Genomic DNA, 22592 nt, shown 5'->3' on the forward strand with positions numbered 1-22592 from the left:
TTGCATAATACTCCACTGTGTGTATGTACCATAGTTTGTTTATCCATTCATCTGTTGATGGGCATCTAGGTTGTTTCCATCTTTTTGCTATTGTGGAGCAAATATTTCTTGAGGTTTACTGTGTATCAGGCACTGTGTTAGTGCTGAGATACAGTGGTGAACAAGATATACACAGCCTCAGCTCTCTTGGAGCATCTAGTCCAGTGGGGAAGACAGACATCCAACACATACTTAGACAAATAAACATTAATTCTAAGTTTGATATATGATATAAAAGGAAATAGGCATAAACCATAATAGCATATAACAAGGGGGCCCAGTACCATCTGGCGGCAGAGAGTAGGGGGATGAGGATGCTCAGGAAAGTTTTTCCTGAGGAAGTGACCTTTAAATTGAGACATGAAGGCTGAATAGGACAATCAGGGAGGGCACATAAGACTTTCAACATCAGACATTAAAACTCAAAAACACACCAGACTGATAATTGTAAAGGGTGGGCCCACAGTGCTACAAGCCCCAAGAGTTGCTAGGGGAATCCCACGCATTCTGGGACTCTCTGAAATGTCATCTTCTTCCGGAAACATCTCTTCAGAACCTGAACCCCCATTCTGTCTGGGGCAGTGGTTTGTTCAGAGCCTTTTGCTGGCACTGAGGCTGTAGTTTTCTGTTTTAGGTTTCAATATATTTTTTTAATTGTGTTTTAGTTGGTTTACAGAGCGAATTAATTTCTCATTAAATAATTAATACACATATTGTTCTGTGACATTGGTTACCAACCCCACGACATGTCAACACTCTCCCCTTCTCAACCTTGGGTTCCCCATTACTAGCTTTCCTATCCCCTCCTGCCTTCTCATCCTTCTCCCTGGGCTCGTGTGCCCCTTTAGTCTCATTTTGTTTTATGGGTCTGTTTAGTCTTTGGCTGAAGGGTGACCTTCAGGATTGACTTCAGTACCGAGTTAAAAGGGTGTCTGGGGGCCATACTCTTGGGGTTTCTGCAGTTTCTGTCAGGCCACTAAGTCTGGTCTGTTTTTTGTGAGTTAGAATTTGGTTCTACATTTTTCTCCAGCTCTGTCTGGGACCCTCTATTGTGATTCCTGTCCGACCAGTTGGTGGTGGTAGCTGGGCACCATCTAGTTGTGCTGGACTCAGTCTGGTAGAGGCTGTGGTAGTTGTGGTCCATTAGTCCTTTGGACTAATCTTCCCCTTGTGTCTTTGGTTTTCTTCATTCTTCCTCGCTTCAGACGAGGTGGGACCAGTGGAGTATCTTAGATGGCTGCTCACAAGCTTTGAAGACCCCAGATGCTACTCACCAAAGTAGAACATTTTCTTTATAAACTATATTATGCCAGTTGAGCTAGATGTCCCCCGAGACCATGGTACCCAACCCTTAGCCCGGTAATTTGGTCCCTCAGGGAGTTTGGATGTGTCTATGAGGCTTCCATGACCTTGCCTTGGTCAAGTTTTGCTTACTTCCCCAGTGTTGTGTACTGTCTTATCCTTCACCAAATTTATAGATTGTAGAATTTGTCGGCTCTCTCTTTGACCTCTCCTGGGACGGGAGCAATGTCCTGTCACCTCTAGATTCCTGGTACTGAGCCTGGTGTGAGGCTGGGAGTGGCCCTCCCTGAATACTGGCTGTTTGGCTAATGTCAAGAATGAGAATCCCAAGCCAGCCCAGAAAGTGTAAATTAGATGATGCACCATGGGCAGTGGTTTTCAATTACAAGGCAGGGTCTACATTTAGAGGAGGACGTGTTAGAGAGAGGACATGTGAAAGAGCCACCAGCTAATTTCAGTTTTCCCCCCTACCCGCCCTATGCAGTTAAAAGGTTATGTTGACATGTGGTGACACCTGTGGGGTAGGTACCTTGTATCTTCCTAGATACTGAGGATGCAGAAATGAATGTGTCACCAGCTTTACCTCGATAACAAATAACCTGTTAAAACTCATTGCCATCAAGTCGATTCCAACTCATAGAGAGCCTATAGGACAGAGTAGAATTGCCCCATAGTGTTTCCTAGGCTGTAAATCTTTATGCAAGCAGACTGCGACATCTTTTTCCTGAAGAGTGGCTTGTGAGTTCGAACCTCTGATCTTTTGGTTAGCAGCCAAGCACTTTAACCACTGCAGCACCAGGGCTCCTTTGGTAACAAATAAAAACTAAACCAAACCTGTTGATTCCAACTCATAGTGACCCTATAGGACAGAGGAGAACTGCGCCATAGGGTTTCCAAGATTGTAATTTTTACGGAAGCAGACTGCCAGCCACATGTTTCTTCCGCAGAAGGACTGGTAGGTTTGAACCACCAACCTTTCTGTTAGCAACCAAGAGCTTAACCAGTGTGCCACTAGGGCTCCTTTGATAGCAAGTACAGGTAGTCCCTGACTTACAATGGGGTTCCATTCTGGTGACTTTGTCATAAATCAGTTCTGACATAAGTGGAATACTTCATTTTTTTTCACATTATTTTTGCCTTTTATTATCCGTATCTTTATAAATCCAATCTTTGTCTTTAGGGATTGGCATGAGAATGATAACATCTGCAAATTACGAGTTGCAACATTGTATATAGTACATATTACTAAGGATAAGATGTACAAAAAAAAAAAAACTGATGGTCATAAGTGCAGTTCTTCGTAACTCGAGTATGTCGTAAGTCAGGGACTACCTGTAGTGTATTTTAATTTTTTTTAAATTTTGAGTAGTGGAATAATCAGTGACATTCTTATGGTACTTAAAGATGAGGGGAAAACTATACTATTGTTGCAATAGAATTTTTGTACTTCAGAGCAATCAGATCCAAATCGTTTAAGCACATACTGTTCGGTCATAGAAATGGTATTACATTGATGACATGACCAAAGTCTACAATGAGACTTCTTGAATTGAGGCCAAACAGTAGCATTCCCTTTATAATTAATTGACTGTGAACTACCTCAGATGCTAAATGACCAGCCTCCTTTAATTTCCAAATTGGCATTTTCTTCTAAGAGGTATATTTTATTTATTTTCTTTCTCCTAGAACTGCTGCCTTGATGCTATCCACTGTCTTCTGGATCCATCAGGCTGTCTGGTGTATTGGTCCATATTTATAGTTTGGCTATTCTGGCTCCATTCCAGGACTTTTGGTGTGGTTGTTTCGTGGAATTTTTCTTGGTTTTTTTACTTAAAGTGCAATCCGGCTTCATTTGAGGGCTAATTGCAGTATAAACTTAGCAACGTTGACACAGTGTAGTTTTTTATTAGGTTTTTATTATAGCTAATAATCAGGTTTTTTTTTACTTCAGTTGATCTGTCAAAATGTCTTCTCTTGGATTTCAGCCTGTTTGATATGGAACAAGTGAAGTTATAAGCAAACAAATGACACACTCCTTGAAATTCTGTCAGGGATGATAAAGTGAATCAAAACGAATTCATTGTTTAGCTGTCTTTGCCTGCCTTCCCCCTTTTATCTCTTCAAGCCTTTGACAGCACCTCTCTCCTTCACAGAGCTCTCCAGGAGCTTGGGGGATGGTTGCATTGAGTCTTGGGTTAGAGGCGTTGAGAGAGAGGTGAATTCTTCGAGATGGAAAGATCAGAGTGGGAAAGTGGCTGTATCAACTGACTCCTCCCATAAAACCAGTTGCCATCGAGTCAGCCCAACTCATGGCGACCCCATGTGTATCAGAGAAGAACTGTTCCCCATAGGGTGTTCAATGGCTGATTTATTTTCAGAATTACATGGCCAGGACTTTCTTCGGAGGCACCTCTGTGCGGACTTGAACCTCCTCCAAACTTTCGGTTAGCAGCCTAGTGCATTAACCATAGGTAACTAACTACCCAGGGACTTCTTCTCTGATACAAGTGTGAAATGATTCTAGAACATTCTTGGGAACGATTTGATGATTTGAGGTTGGGGTTGGTGATGGTGGTTTTAGTCTTTCTTACTGTGAGGTTCTTCTTCACGTTAGTTTCTACTGAAAGTTCACAGATGCCTTCCCTGTGGCAAACCAGGATCAAGGATCAGTAGGCTCCAGGGAAAAAGCAAAAGCAGCACCTGAGTCTCAAAACTTCAGGAAATGAGAGGCTCTGGAGAAATCACTTCTGGGTGACTGAGACTTAGAAAGCCCTGGCTTAAAATCTAACAAATACACACTGGTCCATTTTTGCTGAGTTGATGAACCTGATGGAGTCTATCTTTGATGATCTGTCTTTGATGACTAAGAATGTTACTAGTTTATTTTTTAAGATGCTCCTTGGAAGAGTGGTTTTCATTGCAGGAGCTACTGCAACAGCGAAAAAGAAGATGGGACTGGATTTATGTCAAGGCTTAGCATTGCCCTTGAAAAGAGATTTCTAAAAATAAGTCTAGATATTTTGCTGTGATTCACCTCTTCGAAAAGTTGAGGACTGTGGGCAGGCAAAAGGGGGAGGGGAGAAACTTCAGATAACGAATGATGCTTGTTAGCTGGCTCCTGATTACTGAACTTGAGCTATGTCGTGATTTATTCTTCCTGCTTCTTCCTCTTTTCAGTCAGTAAAGAGATTCAGGTTTAAGGATTCGCTGAGAGCCTACATTATTCAAATGTCAAGTGTAATCAGTTTCCCAAAGATTTGCTTTTTCTGTTCAGCTGAACCCAGCAACCACTTACCAGTGCCATGTGCCATCCCCGCAGTGAGGCACTGCCAGAGTGCAAAGATGGGCAAGACCCAGTCTCTACCAAAATCTGTTGGGGACGTGATGGGTGTGCCCATGGCTGTGAGGTGGTGCTAGTGTATACGTTTTCTGGGGTCTCGAGATCATATGTAGCTGAAGGTGGGAGAAGGAAACCAAGAATGACTTCATGGAGGGACTGACATTTGAACTGAGTCTTGCAGGGTGGGCAGGGTAGGCCCAGACAGAGATTGGGTAGTAGGAATGGCATCAGGCGGAGGGTTTGCATGCGTTTGGAGACTGGAATGTGCCAGGTGTGTTTAGTTTTCCTGAGGTGACTAATAATTACTACTGAGTACTTGGTATGTGTAGGCAGATTATCTCATTTAGTCTGTATAACACAGATTGGCAGAATTTTTCCATAAAGGGCCAGATAGTAAATATTAGAGGCTTTGCAGACCAAAGATGTCTCTGTCACAAGGACTCGACTCACCTCTGCCTTTGTAGCATGAAAGCAGCCATAGACAACAAATGAGCGTGGCTGTGTGCTAATAAAACTTTGTTTCCAAAAACAGGTGGTCATCTGGATTTGGCCCCATCATAGTTGGCCAGCTCCTGCATTATATTTGGTATGATCCTCTTTTATGGAGGATAACGTTGAGTTCCAGAAAGATTAAGTAAATAGAAATTAACTTGCCAATTTGAGGGCCAACTCAACTCTGTCCCTTTCCAAAGAGACTTCCTCCCCTGCAAGGGTAGGATCTGTTCTGGGGTAGAGAGGATGGATGATGAGAATGCTTTGAATCACAGTGAGAGAAGTTTGCTTTTATCTCAGTTGGAGGTGGGGAACAATTGAAGATTTTTTGAACAGGTGATAAGATTAGAGCTGTGCTCTGGGAAGATTAATTTGGAAGTGGTGTGTAGGTGGATGAAAGTTGAGAGAAGAGTTCTTGTTTTTAAACAGTTTGGTGTAAAGAGGTTCACTTTGGCAGTGCTGACCACTATAGACCAATCCTTGGAGAAGGACGTCATGCTTGGCAAATAGAGGGTCAGCAAAGAAGAACGAGATTGATTGACACAGTGGCTGCAACAATGGGCTCAAATATAGCAACAATTATGAGGATGCGCAGGACTAGGCAACGTTTCGTTCTGTTATATGTAGGGTCGCTATCAGTTGGAACTGACTAGACGGCACCTAACAACAACACAACAACAGCGTAGGTGTTAAAATTTCTCCCAGGTGTACTTGATGCCTCCATGGCCTCAACACAGCTCTGTGTTCTTTGTATGTGTATGTGTGTCTGTGTGTGTGTACACTTGTTGAAAGAAGTTTGCTTAAGCTTGGCTTCCTGCTGGATTGTGCAGACTTAAGGAGGGCTGGTTTTAGAAAGATTTGTGTATTCTGAAGTGCCCCTAATCATCTAGGAAGGGAGTGGGATGGAGCACTAGTGTCACTTCCAACTCAGCAGTGTCCTTGTCTGTGTCCCCTTCTAATCTCAGCTGATGTTCTTGAGGCATAGGGCTTTAAACTTTGGAATGTTTTTATGATCCCTCAGACATGTCTGGTGGGACACCCTTCCAGCCAGAGTTTCAGAGGGCAGTGGAGGTGTTAACCAATACCAGTTGCTGCTGAGTTAACTCCAACTCATGGTGCCTCCATGTGTGTCAGAGTAAAACTGTGCTCCACAGGGTTTTCAATGGCTGATTTTTCAGCAGTAGATCACCAGGCCTTTCTTCCAAGGTGCCTCTAGGCAGGCTCTGACTTTTTGGTTAGCAACCAAGCATATTAACTGTTTGCACCACCCAAGGACTCCAGTGTGGATTGTGGTGATGTTGTTAGCTGCCATTGAGTCAGTCCTGACTCATGGCTACCCCATCCACAGTGGAACAGAATGCTGCCTAGTCCTGGGCCATCCCTGTGAATGGTTTCAAATAGGACCGTTGTTATCCATAGGGTTTCATTGATTGGTTTTGGGAGCAGATGGCCAAGCCTTTCTTCTTCATCCATCTTAGTCTGGAAGCTCTACTGAAATGCTCACAAACCCACACCCAAAAGTGGGGTTGGCTATTCTTGAGGTATGTCTGTTTCTTCAAAAATACTTTAAAAAACGAGTTGCCATTGAGTTGACTCCATGGCAGTCTCATGTGTGACAGAGTAGAACTGTGTTCCATTGGGGTTTCAGTGGGTGATTTTTCAGAAGTAGATCACCAGGCCTTTCTTCTGAGGCACCTCTGGGTGGACTCGAACCTCCAACCTGTCTGTTAGCAGCTGAGCGCGTTAATGGTTTGTACCACTCAGGGACTCCACTGCTCTGAGTCACATGGAATTCTCAGAGCAGGCCTGCTGGTAGAGATGCAATGATGAACCTAATCATTTTGGTGGGAGTGTCACGTCAGTTAGTATGTAAACCTGCTGCTAATATATGGAGCAGATGAGGTGGGATCGTTCTCTTTTTGAGCAATGGTTTGTCCGTATCACTCTGGGGATTAAAAAAAAAAAAAAAGTGCTGACGCACACGCACGCACACAAATTCATGCATGGAATTTAGAACTGAGAATCGATGAGGAAGTTTTTGGCTTCTGACAGTCTGGGAGAAAGTTTTCAGAAGACAGTTTTCTTGTGCTCATTGGCCTTTTTAAGAAAATAATCTTTTGTGCTGATAATTCTGTGACCTAGAGGAGTAGATCTGATATATTCCCCAAGAGGTCTGTTTTCCTGTTCCCATTATGACCCTGCCTCCGCCTTCCAGGGTGCTCTGCTTACCAGTGTTGTATTTAAAGATGTTGGAATTTGCTAGTTTTTGGTCACAGAATCCCAACAGTGGAAATAATGCTTGGCTTTTAAATTAAACAGATTAAATTGGAGATTATTGTGCAGCCATAAATAACTCCGCTCACACAAGAGTAATTGAAGGGGCTCTGTGTTTTAGTACTTTGCTTCTTTACAGGGGACCCAGGCTCCTGAGAACTCAGCTTACTCAATAGCTCTCCTTACTCTGAAATGGCCCATTAAGAGATGCCTGTTGGGTGGTAACTTCCCCATACGTTTTCTCAATAAAGAGAAAAAGATAAGAAGGGGCGGGGTGGTGGGGTGGGGTGGGATTAGGGGGAGATTTAGCTTGCATTTTGAGCCACAGCCTCTCAAAGCAGCCCAGAGCAGGCTGTTTAGTTCCGTGTCCCCTGCCCCATTCAGGCCTTTGCATGTTTTGAAGCTTTCTTTAGCTTTCCCTGAGCCTTGATGCAGATCTCTCAATAGGCTAGAGCCCAGCTATGGTTAGCTGAATGCCCGCCCAGCACAATGCACTGAATGTTAATGGTGCCGGCTGGCCCGACAGCTCGCTGGCGAGACAGTAGCTGCACGCCGGCAGAGGCAGCTGCCTCAGACCCAGAGATGGAGTCCCACTCGGTTCCTAATGTTGCCTGTTTGCTTTCTTACAGATTTACACCGACTGGGCCAATCATTATCTAGCCAAATCAGGCCACAAACGTCTCATCAAGGATCTCCAGCAAGATGTGACGGATGGCGTCCTCCTGGCCCAGATTATCCAGGTTGTAGGTAAGAGCAGGTTTTAAACGTTGGGGATTGATGAGTTACAGTTGAGACCAGTCCAGGAGGGGTCGAACAGGTGAGGGGGAGGGAACACTGAAATCTTTGCGAAATAAGCAGTGTTTCTGTCACATGCATTGACAATCTATTTTTTCTAAATTGTTTTGTACTGGGGATTATGGGTATCAGCTCACTTCTCCTGGTAAGATCACACACACATAAAACCACTTCATCTTGATCCTCTCAGAAAAAAGACTGGCCAAGGCCAATGGGAAATGCTGATGGTTTGAGGGGAGAATGCCCCACTTCTTGCCTCCTACTATCTTTGTGGCTCTCCCTCTCCCTGTACTTTTTACAGATTACTCTGGAAATATTTCAAAAAATAAAACAAACTAAGCAGCATGGAGTGGGCTTAATCCTGCCAACTCTAATTGGGTCTGAGAAATCAAAGGATATAGCTCTGGAGAGGGGTGGTTCTGGTTTTCTTACTGGGGGAAGGGAATTGAGCAGTGGAATTTTTAATGCCTTGGCGTGTGCTGGGGGGCGAAGGTTCATCCTGAGAAGGCACGCCCGCGGGCTGGGCACTGCCTTGCCTTCAGCCTGATGGGAAGTGTCCCAGCGGCCCTGCCGGAGACAGACCAAGGAGGCGGGAGGTCAATTAGGCGGCATTAGGCTGATTGTTGTCCCTGGCATAGGGAAAAAGAGAAGCCCAAGCCCCTCAAGCTTTTGTTGTGGAAAAGTTGCTTGAGTGTGAGAAGTGGCCTTTCATAGTTGCTATGCTGCTCAAATCTGTGGAGATTCCACCTGAAAACACAGGTTGGCTTTAGCTAAAATTTTGGACTGCACTGCTACTCAAAGAGAAAGAAACTTCCTTGCTGCCCTACAGTTGATTTCTTAAGACTAGCTTCTATTGATCCCCCTTCTCTTCTTCTCTTCAAACCCGCCCCACCCCGTATTAGCTTTCTATTGCTCCATAACGAACCATCACAAACTTAGCAGCTTCAAACACAAATTTGTTATCGCTTAGTTTCTGTGAGTCAGGCGTGGCTTAGCTAGGTGCCTCACAATGCTGCCAGGCTGGAAGCTCAACTGGGTAATGGTTCACTCCCAAACGTATTCAGGTTTTTGGCAGAATCCATTTCCTTGCAGTTGTAGAACTGAAGGTTCTGGCTTCTCATGTGCTGGAGGCTGGAGGCCGGATGCTGGAGCCTGGAGGCCGCCCTCAGCTCTTAGAGGCTACTCTCAGCTCCTGGCCACGTAGGCCTCCCAACAGGGCACTTCTTCAATGCCAGAAAGAGAGAAAATTTTTGGAACAAGTCTGCTAGCAAGATAGACCAATAAAATATGGTAAAGGTGATAGAATGTTGTTCTCATGATTACATTGTATTACGGGAATGATATTCCATTACCTTTGCCATATTCTGCTGGTTAGAAGCAAGTTACAGGTCACACCCACATGCAAAAGGAGAGGATTATACAAGGGCATGAACACAGAGCATGAGGATCACGGCGGGGGGTGAGGGTGTCACCTTCAAGTCTGTTTGCCCTACTACTCTTCCTCCTTTTTCTCCTCTTCCTCTTAATACTCATCATGACTCCTACCAAGCTCTTTTAAAAATTTCTCCATTTAATTCCTTAACAGTCTTATGGAGAAGGTGAGATTCTCCCCATTTTTCAGATAAAGAAACTGAGGCTCAGTAGCCCATTATCACATGACTAGCCTGCTTCTAAAGCTTCTGTTTTTATTTGCTGCATTATATCACTCTCCTTCTAGAGACACTGAACCCAGTGTAAGGCTCTGTCTCTTTTTGCTTCAGGTTAGTGCCCATTTCTTGAGCACCTGCTTTGTGCCAGGCATTGTCTTCCTTGCTAGGAATAAAGAGATGAATGTGCAAGGCTCAGAACCTTAGAAGAAAGAGTTCCGTCTTGGCAGGATCTCCACAGAAGTGGTGACTCACAGGCGAGAGCTGGGCTTGGGTGTCCACCTCAGCAGGGTCACATCAGGCATGGGTACCTACTTTGAATGAGTCTTGGGGCTGTGGCAGAGCGTTTCTGCTGTGAACCTTCCCAGGTTTCAGCACAGACAGCAAGACAGCAAGTGTGAGAAGGATCATACTGAGAGGATTTACTTTCATCCCAGCTCTATCCCTCCAAACTGTGGGACCTCAGGAGAGTCACTTAACCTCTGTTACCTCTGTTTCCCCATATTTAAAATGGGGACAGCCATGCCTGCTTTGTCTGATCTTGTGACAGTCTTATGTAAAGCAAGTTAGGTACGGAATATGAATGATGTTTGGGAACTACAAAGTATTTCTGGATAGCACTTGGTAGCAACTGCCTAGAAAAGTATGTATAAAAGGATGATGAGGCCTCCGTATCTGTGTCAAAGTATATCATGATAGATTACTCATGTCTGTCAAGGGCTCGGAGCCCTGGTGGGGTAATGGTTAAGAACTATGGCTGCTAACCAAAAGGTAGGCAGTTAATCCACGAGCTGCTCCTTGGAAACCCTATGGGGCAGTTCTCTGTCTTATAGGGCCACTATGGGTCAGAATCCACTCGACAGCAAGGGGTTTGGTTTTTTGGTTTTGTCATGGGCTCAGAAGAAGCAAATGGTAGCGTGTATGTGATAAATTTACTAAATATGGTGCTACAAATATATAAACCAGCACAGTTTTTACCATTGCCAGAAAGCTGCTTCCCTAAGTCTATTCATATGAGATGAACCTCCTAGACATTGACTCCTCTGGGCCTGAGCTCCTAGACTGCAATTCCAGAGGCTCAAGTTAGTACCAGGAACCCAGGCCACCAAGTTGCTTTCCCTCAGCTGTCTAGGAGCGGCTCGCTCTGGCCAGGGACTCCCAAGTAAGGCCAGATGTCAGCACATGACTAGCTACCCTGACTCTGTGCAGCCCACACCCCTGCTCTCTGTGTGGAGAACAGAGGCTCAGGAGACAGGGACTTGAGAAGGCAGGTAAACGTAGTCGTTCCCTGCATGACTTCCTTTTTTAAATTGTCTACCAGCTAGTTCAGAGCATGGAATCTTAAAGTGTCTTGTGAACATAGATCTCTTGGCAAGGAGGGAGAGTGGTGTTTTCTGACCAGGAGGCTCAGCTATTGACCAGTTGTACTCTTCACTTTTTAAGTCCATGCTTCCCCCCACACACGTGCCCATGAAAAGAAAATGCAAAAAGATATCTTGCACGTGTACAGGTATTTAATATATACATGTATGCGTGCATGCAAATGTACATGTATGTATATGGGTGTGTGTATATATATTCTGGGAAAATTATATGTGCTCGTATGTATCTCTGTATATATACATACGTACATATATACACACATACATATGTAATTTCCTTAGAATATACGTACTTTCACACATATACATACTCTCACAAATATATGCACGTATACTCACATACATACATATACACCTACATACATATATATTTTCTCTAGAATATATGTACATTCACACATACGCATATTCTCACAAATGCACACACGTACCTATATATACACATTTAAAAAAAAAGGAGCGGCTGGTGGATTCGAACTGCTGACCTTTTGGTTAGCAGCCATAGCTCTTAACCACTGTGCCATCAGGGCTCCATATATACACATTTGTACATATATACTTTCCCTAGAATATATATACATTCATACATATACACATTCTCACAAATACACATATACTCACATAGATATGTAATTTCCCTAGAATATATGTACACTCACACATATACATATTCTCACAAGTGCATGCACATACACTCACATACATATAGACTTTTTCCAGATTAGGAGTCTGGTAATTCCATCATATGCTGGGCAGCGTTATAGTGGCTGCCGGGTTCTTTGCCTAGTGAGTTCCTGCTCATTCTTGAAGAGTCCGTTTCTCTCAGATGCCTTTTCTAGCTCCCCACAGACAGAGCTGGAGGGACCCTCCTCTATCATTCCACTGGCTGCTGTATTACCAGTCAGTCTTCTCTGGGCCTGGGTCTGAATTGTCTTCATTTCTGGGTTCATATCATTTAGCCTGGTGCCTGGCATGCAGGGTGCCTGGCATGAAGAATTCCATTTCACTGCAGCCCATGCTTTCGCAAGCCTGGGTTGGATTGTTCCCAGTAGGTGGCCTGGTTGTTTCCTCTCTTCAGCAGTTAGTAAACCATGCATCACACCCTCCTACTCTCCAGGGTTCTGCTGCAGTTCTCAACAGTCCAGTTTTTTTTTTTTTTAATTTTATTTTATTGTACTTCAGGTGAAGGCTTACAGAACAAATAGTTTCTCATGAAACAGTAGTACACATGTTGTTTTATGACATTGGTTAACAACCTCATAACATATTAACCCTCTAACTTCTCAACCTTTTTTTTTTTTTGGTGAAAATAGCCAAAGATACACCATTTCAAAAATTTCTACATACACAGTTCAGTGACATTGACTACACTCTTCCAATTGTGCTGTTATTCTCACTTAAGATGGAGGCTTACAGAACAAAATAGTTTCTCATTTAACAGTTACTACAAATGTTGCCCTATGACAATGGTTAACAATCTCACAACACATCAACAATATCCTTACTCAACCTTGAGTTCCCTATCACCAGCTTCCTTGTCCCCTTCTGCCTTCTGGCCCTTGTCACTGGACTCCTGTACCTCGTTAGTCTCATTTGTTTTTACGGGGCTGTCCACTCCCAGGCTGAACAGTGAACCTCGAAGGTAACTTCACCACTGAGCTAAAAGGGTGTCTGGGGGCCATACTCTCGGGGTTTCTCCAGTCTCCTTTAGGCCAGTAAATCTGGTCTTTTTTTTGTGAGTTAGAATTATGCTCTACATCCTTCTCCAGCTCTGTCCAGAACCCTCTGTTGTGATCCTGGTCAGGGCAGTCAGTGGTGGTAGCCGGGTACCATCTAGCTGTACTGGACTCAGTCCGGTGGAGGCCTTGGTAGCTGTGGACAACAGTCCAGTTTTGAAGGGATCTTTAAAAGCCCCACCTGATGGCATGAATTTCTTCTGTGAAAAGCAGTCCACACTCCCTCCCTAACTACCTCCTGTGATGGACAGCTTACTACCTCTTCAGGCATCTAGTTCTAATGATGGAGAATTAGAATCCTTTAAAAGCTCTTCTTTCGTGAAGTCAAAATCAGCCTCACTGGTAATGTCTCCTTATTAGTACTAGTTCTACCCTCTAGGGCTACAAAGAACAATTTAATCTGGGAGAGTATCAGGAAGATTGAGGATAGTAATGGATTATACCCATTGAATAAAATAGGAATCCACTAGTCCATACTGATACTACATAGATAAATAAATAGATTGAGACATCAGTGGAGGAAAAAGGGGACTCACCCATACAGGGCACGCTGAGAGATAAATGTAGAGGGGAGTGCAAGCATCATAGTAAAAATTACTTCAGGCAAAATTCATTAGTGGTCTCGAGACTGTTGTCCTGAAATACTCTTTAAACCTTGAGCAAAAACTATCCCCTGAAACCACCTTTTAGCTAAACAGCAGGTTAGCTTAAAAAAGAAAGAATTTCACCTTGGGGAACTGTTCTCTTTTAAAAAATTATCCATATGAAACCAAATGGACAATATGCTTAAAGCATGGATGAGAAGTTTGGGGGGCAATGAGACTTAATTAATGGGAGTGGAACAGCTAGAACGGAAATAAAGAGAATTTGACACAAACTGAAGAATGTAATGTCACTGAACATTACGTGTAGAAATTGTTGAGCAGGAACCTGTTTTGCTGTGTATACTTTCACCAAAAATACAATAAAATTTAAAAAAAAAATCATTAGTGGATGCTAAAATCTAGAGGAGTAAGTTTGATGAGGAATAGGATATTTGCATGGTCTCAAAGTGTCTCTCCACAGATTGCTTATTAGCTGCAAGGGACAAAAATAGGAACCACCCAGGGGAGAATCCAGACAACACCTTGACCAAGTGAAAAAAATTACATAATGGACAAGGGACAGATGGGTGTTATGGGCTTCCAGATGTGATACCCTGGGAAGAATACAGCGTTACTTATGCTGTATTCCAGTCAGGGATGGAAAATCTGAAACTAATCACGAGGCAACTGAGACATACCCAATTTGTGGAACATTCTATAAAAAACTGGCCTGTTTTTTTCAAAAATATCAGTGTTGTGAAAGACAAAGAAAGGCTGAGAAACTGTTCCAGAATAAAAGAGACTAAAGAGACTTGTCAGCTAAATGCACTCTGTCTCCTGGACTGGATCCTGTACTGGAGAACAAAATTCTACAAAAGACATTTGAGTCAGTTGACAAAATTGGAATATTGGAATTCTATCAGTGTTAACTTGAATTTGACAACTGTACCATGAAAGAGAATATCTTTGTTCTTAGGGAATACACACTAAGTATGGGGTAAGGAGTTCTTGGGTAATGCAAATGGATGCTAACTGAAAGATTAGAGGTTCAGTTCCACTCAGAGGCACCTTGGAAGAAAGGCCTGGTGATCTACTTCTGAAAAATCAGCCATTGAAAACCCAATGAAGCACAATTCTATTCTTACACACATGGGGTCGCCATGAGTTAGTCAATTTGACGACAGCTGGCTTTTATAGGGAGTGAAGGTGCATGATCTATATAGCCTACTCTAAATTGTTTCAGGAAAAAAATTATAATATGTGTACAAATACAGAGAGAGAGGATAAGCAGACAACTAAACAAAAATGAGAATGAGAATGGACAAAAGGTATGTGGGAATTCTCTTTACTATCCCTGTAAAGATGAAAAGAACACATCTGAATGAAGGCCTGTCAGAGATTCGCAGATAGTGAGGTTGGACCTTCTAAGTCCTCTTTTTCCAGGCCCAGGAGGAGTATAGCGCACCATGGTTAAGGACCAGTGCTATGAGACCTGCCCCATGATGGAGGACGGGGTGGCGAGGCGGGAGTCAGGAAAACGTTCCATGAAGAATTTACCTTGAAGTTAAGACCTCAAACTTTAGTAGGAGTTAGCTAAGTGAAGCAGACAGGGGTCATGGAGGGCATTCCTGGAGGAGGAAACAGCCTGTAGAAAGGCTGGAGGATAGAAATCCAGAGAGTCAACAAGGCAAAATAAAGCAGGGCCACAAGGTACAGGACAGTGAATTCTGGGCTTCACCTAAGAACACAGGCCAGTGGTTGCAGAGTTGATTTTCTGGCTGGAGAGTGACATGATCAGATGTGTGACTTCAAGGAAAACCTTATATGCTTCACACATGTGTTGCTCCTAAGTTGTCCTCGTTCCATGCACCCCTGGAGCTGGGCCTCTAGATTGAGGGATTATTTGGGGCCCACAATTTTCTATCCTTGCTTTCTGCCCAGTAGGCAGAAAACGGACTTTTTACAGCTACATGGTGGTGCCCTTCTTTTGGTGACTGAGAGTTGGATCTCTGTGTTCAACCTCTTATTAGTGTGATTATCTTCTTGAGTCCTGAGCTGCCCCAAGTCAACATCACTGTGCCATCTCTGTGAGATATTAGAAAGGTTTCTAAGGCCAGGATAAGCAGCATGAATCGAGAGAGAGAGAGATAGAGATAGAGAAGCTTCCCTCCTTCTGCTTACGTTGCTGTCACTCAGGGACAATGCCAGAAGGGGTTGGAGTGAGGGAAGGAGAGAGAAGGGAGGGAGAAAGGGAGGAGAGAGAAGAGCTCTCTCTCCCTAGAGAGAGAAACAGGATGAGCAAAAGACGATTGGAGAGAAAGAGGGAGAGAAGAGAGAGGAAAAGATTTCCCATTAGAGGTGAAAAGAGCTGATAGCAGCTTATGTTCTGCCATCTCTGTAAACAACTGCCTCGAAAAACAACCAGGAAATTTGGACAACATGTAGGACTGTACTTTCTTTCCGTTGATGACCTATTACCATGTGTGACTTTGGGTAAGTCATTTACCTTTTGGGTAGTCTGTTTATCTCTCTTCCCATTGGCAGAACTGCCAACTGCCATGGACGTTAGGTACATAGATGCATGGGTTGTTGAAACCGTTCAGAAGAGGTTTTCTGAAAAGTAATGAGCTTGATGCCACTATTTGTATTTAAAAAGTGCGTTGATGCTCTCCGATCACTAACTTGTCATCATGTGTGCAAATAGTTTATTGCATTAGTGGGATGAAGAATGTCTTGAATGCTCTGGGATAAATAAATTATCACTGGCACTTGGTGATGCTGATTTTAATCAAAGTTGAGGACTTTGGGGACAAGTGCCTTTGCTCTTTGGCTATTTGTAAGTAAAGGAGAAGTAATTAAATTACATAAATTTGGAAACTTCAAGGCCCTAGGCTTGTTTTGCGTTTTTATTAAGCACTTGTTTTGAGTTTGGGCCCAGTCATTTAATTTATCTCTTCTCATGTATGTACTCTTTACAACTGTTATAAATAAACTCCACCCCACTGACTTATTTTGAATGTTGTAAAAATGGTAGTATTAGGCTTGTAGGAACTGTGATATTTGTATTCGAGAAGCACCTGGCTGTGGTTTAGGTGACAGATCATGAAAAGAGCTAGTGATTAGGGGAATAATTAGGCCAAGTTCTTTGGTTCCATTTATCCAGATGGCATATAGAGAATCTTTAAAATTTCCCAAATAGCTTCTTAAGATCACAGTTATCCATCCTTCACTGTAATTAGGACTAATGACCTAATGCCAAACTGGGTATTGATCAGAATCCAATGACTTATGACTTTGACTATCATGAGTATCCAACTGGAAAACACCTTGAATGGCGTTGATCTCAAAAGCCATGTGTTTATTCTAAAATGTAGACTATCAAAATCCAAGGTCAGAGGTCATGCCTGCCATAATTTCCTGTATAGGAAGGAGTGCCATTTCATTTGTCAAAGGTCTTCCTTTCTTTTATCTTCAGTATGCACATCTATATTTATAAATGAAAGAAGGACTGTGCCTCAGAATAGTCAGTAAAATCTTCATTCATTGAAATGTTCAGAATACTCACTCCTTAGTACTATTTAGCAAGTATTTATTGAGTGCCTGCTATGTGTAAGGTACTATGTTAAGCTCTGGGGTTACGGTGGCTAACAAAGCAGATAAAAATCCCCCTTTTGTGGAGTTTACATGCTAGTAATATATTCTGGCTACTGTATTTTCTGGTGAACTGAAGAACAAATATCCATGAGTCATCCCATTCATTGAGCATCCCTTATATGCTTTTTAAAGGCTTTAAGAGACCTTTTGGGGGGCATTGGTAGCTTAGAGGTAGAATTCTTGCCTTCCATGCAGAAGACCTGGGTTTGATTCCTGGCCGGTGCATCTCAAGTGCAGCCACCACCTATCTGTCAGTGGAGGCTTCCATGTTGCTAAAACGTTGGCAGTTCAAATCCACCAGCTGTTCCTTGGAAACCCTATGGAGAAGTTCTACTCTGTCCTGCAGGGTCGCTATGAGTCGGAACTGACTTGTCGGCACCTAACAACAATAACCATTTATAGGGAGTCCCTGGGTGGTGCAAACAATTAAAGTGCTCAGCTGCTAACCGAAAGGTTGGAAATCCGAATTCACTGAGACGCTCCTTGGAAGAAAGGCCTAGCGATCTACTTCTGAAAAATCAGCCATTGAACACCCTATGGAGTACAGTTCTCTACTCTGACACACATGGAGTTGATGCTGGCAATTAGTGTTTACTATTTATAGAACACTTACTGTCTAAGCATTTCACTGGCATCATATCATCTAATTCTTATAGCTCCTCCTGTGAAGTAGGTAGTATTAGCTCAATTTTATAGATTGGGAAACTGTGGCTGAGAGGTTGAATGACATGCCCAAGATCACACAGCCAAGAAGCTGTAGAGCTGGGATTCAAACTTGGGTGTCTTTGTCCCCAAAGCCAGTACTCTCATCACCATACACACTGCCTTTCTTGTGTCATTGCATTCTCAAACCCAACCTTTCCATAGATATCTTGGGCTGTGTTTTGCCAGGAATTCCTCCATACACATGACAAAATACATTCCCCATGAAAAGATGGGCCTTTCTTCCCTGATGTTAACCTTTGATTCCCAGTTAATTCAATATAACTTTTTTGTCACTTCTCTGAGTAGCTAGGTACTATTTATGACTCTAAGTGTCTGTGTTCCAGACTAATTTGGACTTCCTCCATGACCTTGGACAAGCCATTTTTAAGGCTCACTGTCTCATTTTCCCCATTTGCTACCACATTAGGAATGGAATTTGGACAAACAAGAGCAGTATTAATATTTCTGGCTACAGATGGAGTGAGATGCTGTCATTTGTGGGTTTTGTCCCCAGGAGCTGAGTTTTAGCTGAACTGATCCTCTCTGAACTGTTCTGTCTCCTGTGGGGAGGTTGTGGTTGGATTTATGTTTCTAAGGGCCTGAAGCATGATCACAGCTCACTCTATTTCCCAGTCTCTTATGCTTTCCATGATGCCCCATCACTCCAAGACTGTCGTCAATGCAGTTGTCTCTGTTTTAGATGATGACATCCTTGCCCCAGCTGTCCCGGGAGGACAGCAGCGTGATGAGTAAGTCCTGAAGCTTGCTAGATGTGTCTCAGTGTTTCACATGCCTGCATTGATTGGATAAATCCCAATGTGGGCCTTAGGACCTGGGTGGCCTCAAGTGTCCTGAACATCACTATTCAAACTGTCTGGTGATTATTTATTTTTCTGACTTGTGTTTCCTTTTCAGCAAATGAAAAGATTGAAGACATCAATGGCTGTCCAAAGAACAGATCGCAAATGGTAAGTGGTACACAGGGAGTGAATGTTTGTGTTCTCTTAGTAAACCCTGCCTCTAAGTGACATTGACCATTTTGAAAACTTTCACACCAAAAGCTTTACTCCAGGGGATTACATTAATAAACTAACAGCCGTTTCCAAGTAGCCGTAGTTTACTTCTCTGACTTTTTTTGGTATTTATTGAAAAATGGCTGTGACTTTTACATAGATTGTAAGACGGCAAAAATGAAGTATCGTCCTTGCTATTAGAAACAAATTATGTAGAGCTACTGCAAACATACAGTTGTTTACGACTTACTGTTGTGACTCGTTCTGCCTTCTCCAAGACCCACAATAACTCCTCTGTCTGTGTGTGGTGCTGAGACACGGATGAAGTGATGATATTTTACTCATCAGAAATTAGAACATGTGGTCTGATTGCCTTTAAAGATTAGAATGATGTGGAATGAGAACTGTGACAGGAAACGTGAAACCTGCAGTCAAATCCAGACCATTCTCAACAAAACCTTGACAAGTGGTGTTTTGTCTGATGGGATGCTTTTAAACGATGATAGTAAAGCTCTTTAAAAAATAATAATAAAATTGATGTTTTTAATCTGTTCTTGTTGCATGTCCTGCACATATCTTTGAATTAAAATTCATCATCATTGTAGAGTTTGGAAAACATTGACCATAAGGCTCTCTGCACTTAGCTTTTCATTTCAAAACACTTCTCAAACATGAATAAGTACATAAAGAATGTGTATTTTCAGTCTTATTAAGATGATACTAATACCTGTTTAAAATACAAAGGAACAACTCAAGGGCTTCTTTTCTTGCTGGACATTTGCTTCCAGAAGTCTTAAAAAAAAAGGTATAACTTGTCTCTCTAACTCCCCAAGCCCTCCGGAGTAGGCACAATTTGATATCTTTCATTCCAGAATACACCAAAGTGATTGGCATTCCTTGGGCTTCCTGTTTAATTTTCTGACTCGTTTAGCCCAATGAGTTGGTCACATAGGCAGCCTTTTCAGTTAACTTTTTTTCACACACAAAAACCTTTTTACTATAAAGAGGTAGGAGGGTGGCAGTCATTTTCTAGTTTACATTCTGTAATGAGTTTCTCTTTTTTGTTGGTTTGTTCCACAGGAGGTTTTGTTTTCATTTTGTTTGATCCAGACACCAGCCACTCCTTACATAGGAAAGTCCCCAGGCAGACCTCTTGTAGCTGCTTTGACTTTTAGTAGAGCTTGGTTGCTATTTTTACTAGAGCTACTGCAGCTGTGCAGTGTATTAATAATTGAGAAAATTTGGACGATAAGAGACTTAATTTTAGTGCAAGCATTTTACACATGCAATCATATCTTCACATGAAAGAGATGTATTATTTCCCTCTGGGATAGATACAGATGCATTTGCCCCAGACCATTATAATGCATATAGACCCGATATTTGAAGGTGTTGAACACTTTATTCTCTTTGGTGTATTTGTATTTTCTGCACCCTCTCCCTCTGTTGGGGGTGTTGCTTGTTGTTAAAGTCTGTTTTAAAGCTATAATTCTGTCACCTCAGATTTTTCTGTGCAAATTTAGTTCCATATGCAACTATGTTATTTTGTGGTTTCTCCATAACTCTTTGAGCTGGGGAAGTATTGTTTGTTCATCGACTGTGTTTTTTAAAACGCAGAAATATAAAATCCTATAATTGTGATAATTAGTTCCAGCTTAGGGGTGGGGAGGTAGACATGGTCTTGTGGCAAATTTAGCAGAGAATAGTTCAACATACAGGATGTGAGGCCAGGGAAACGTAAGAACGTCTACCACAGTCATTCTGTTCTGTAGGAAATGAGAAAGATGATAAGGACCACAGAACCATTGTCCTTTTTCCTAAGTCACAAAACAATGATAAAATTCCTAAGGCAGAACTCACCATAGTCACATAGGAAGTCCTTATAGACATATATGAATGTCATTCTAGCTAATAGTACACATGTGTGTCTGTGTGTGCACACGTGCATGCGGGTGTATACAGAATTAAAGCAGTTCTACTCATGGGAAGTGTAATCTGGGGAATATGGCATAGTGATGAACTATCAATTCTAGACTTCTAGAAAGTTAACCTCCCAGTTAGGCTTTACTTGGGGCATCTGTTGACAAAGATTACTTACTGTTGTTTGCCAAATAGTGCTTGTTTGGAGGAGACTAGCGGGAAAGGTATATGGAGAACATTGCATTGATACAAGGAAGACGACACACAATGAAATGAGAACTTGGGAACTGTATCTTATTGAGAGGATAACTCTGACTCCCCTGAAAATAATCAGCACAGGGTTAGTGTGCCTATTCCCTAAGAAAATGAATATAGCAAGCATTCATCTTAGGAGGCCTTTAATAATAGAGCCAAAGAAAAGTAATTTTGTTTCAGAGCAGGAGTAGGATGCATGCTATTATGGTTTTCAAAGAACAGATTCACTTCACCAGCTCATCAGTAGATGGGAAAGTGAGCTTTGTGGGAGTCACCATAAGGAGCAAGCACTGGAGGAGCAGCATATCTTTCTCCCACCCCTTCATTACCCTCCTCCTGACGCACAAGAGCTGCGTTCTCCACTCCCTGTGCTCCAGGCTCTGTTGCAAGTCCTGCTGTCTTCCCAGAGGATGCGGAAGTGAACTCAGACCCTGGTGGAATATGGACTAGAGAATTCCAGGGGCAGTGAAGCATATACGGTATGGTTATGGCATTGCATGCTTTTAGCCAGTCAGTCAGCAAGCATTCACGTGCTTACTAATGCCAGGCACTGGGCTATGCCAAGTGAATATACAGGTGACCAAGATGTGATTCTTGACCTCGAGGAACTCAGAGATAAGTGGGCAAGACATCAGAGAACAATTAGAGCAATAAAACATTCAAACTGCTATAACAAACATCTTGGCAGTGTATACTGTGGGCCATTCCACTCCCAGGGCAAGGGAAGGCTTAAGAATAATTTATGAAGGGTGAATCTTGAAAGGCAAGAGGGTTTACTAAGGGGGAACAATGGGTGGGAGAGGATTCCAAGCTGAGACAGCCGAGGCCTCAAACTCATTACTAGAGAATCTGTTTACCTGAGGATGTCATGGACCCTACAAAAGAAGACTTTGCAAACATTTATTCATTGATCCTACTGAATTGCTGTGAGCCGAGTCTGGTGAGTCTCTTCTGGCCTCTAAGCAATGTCATCCATTTGTCCTGTTGTGCCTGGGGATGGGAGGTCATGGAAGAACAGCCCGGAGTATGGCAGACTTCATAGCCGTGGAGGCCTTTTCATACCTGGAACAAGTCTCTGCATTCGTCATCACTCCCCAGGTGCTTCATCTTGGGAGCCACCCCCAATGGACCCCAGATCAAACTTTTGTAAAGAAAAATACACGTGGTCTTTAAACGCAGAAGAAAACATTCTTTGATGGTTAGGAGGGTGGGGAGGGAGGGTGAGGGTTATTTACTAACTTGATAGTAGATAAGAATTATCTTAAGTGAAAGGAATGACAGCACACATTACAGGGAAGTCAGCACAACTGGACTAAACCAAAGCTAAGAAGTTTCCTGAATACAAACACTTTGAGGGACAGAGTAGCAGGGGTAGGGGTCTGGGGACCATGCTCTCAGGGGACATCTATGTCAATTGGCATAACAAAGTTTATTAAGAAAATGTTCTGCATCCTA

The 22592-nt window shown here is 42.8% G+C and overlaps 1 protein-coding gene across 3 annotated transcripts in view; it reads left to right on the forward strand.

The window, feature by feature from the left end:
- Positions 1-22592, forward strand: part of NAV2 (neuron navigator 2) — an 852675-nt gene that overhangs the window by 555140 nt on the left and 274943 nt on the right. For all 3 annotated transcript variants that reach the window (XM_004369713.1, XM_004369711.1, XM_004369712.1), the window contains exons 2-3: positions 8077-8194; positions 18865-18917. In XM_004369713.1, coding sequence (XP_004369770.1) covers positions 8077-8194; positions 18865-18917 — 171 coding nt within the window. The remainder of the gene's footprint in view (positions 1-8076; positions 8195-18864; positions 18918-22592) is intronic.

This window comes from Trichechus manatus, unplaced genomic scaffold (assembly GCF_000243295.1).
Source record: "Trichechus manatus latirostris isolate Lorelei unplaced genomic scaffold, TriManLat1.0 scaffold00006, whole genome shotgun sequence".
NCBI lineage: Eukaryota > Metazoa > Chordata > Mammalia > Sirenia > Trichechidae > Trichechus > Trichechus manatus.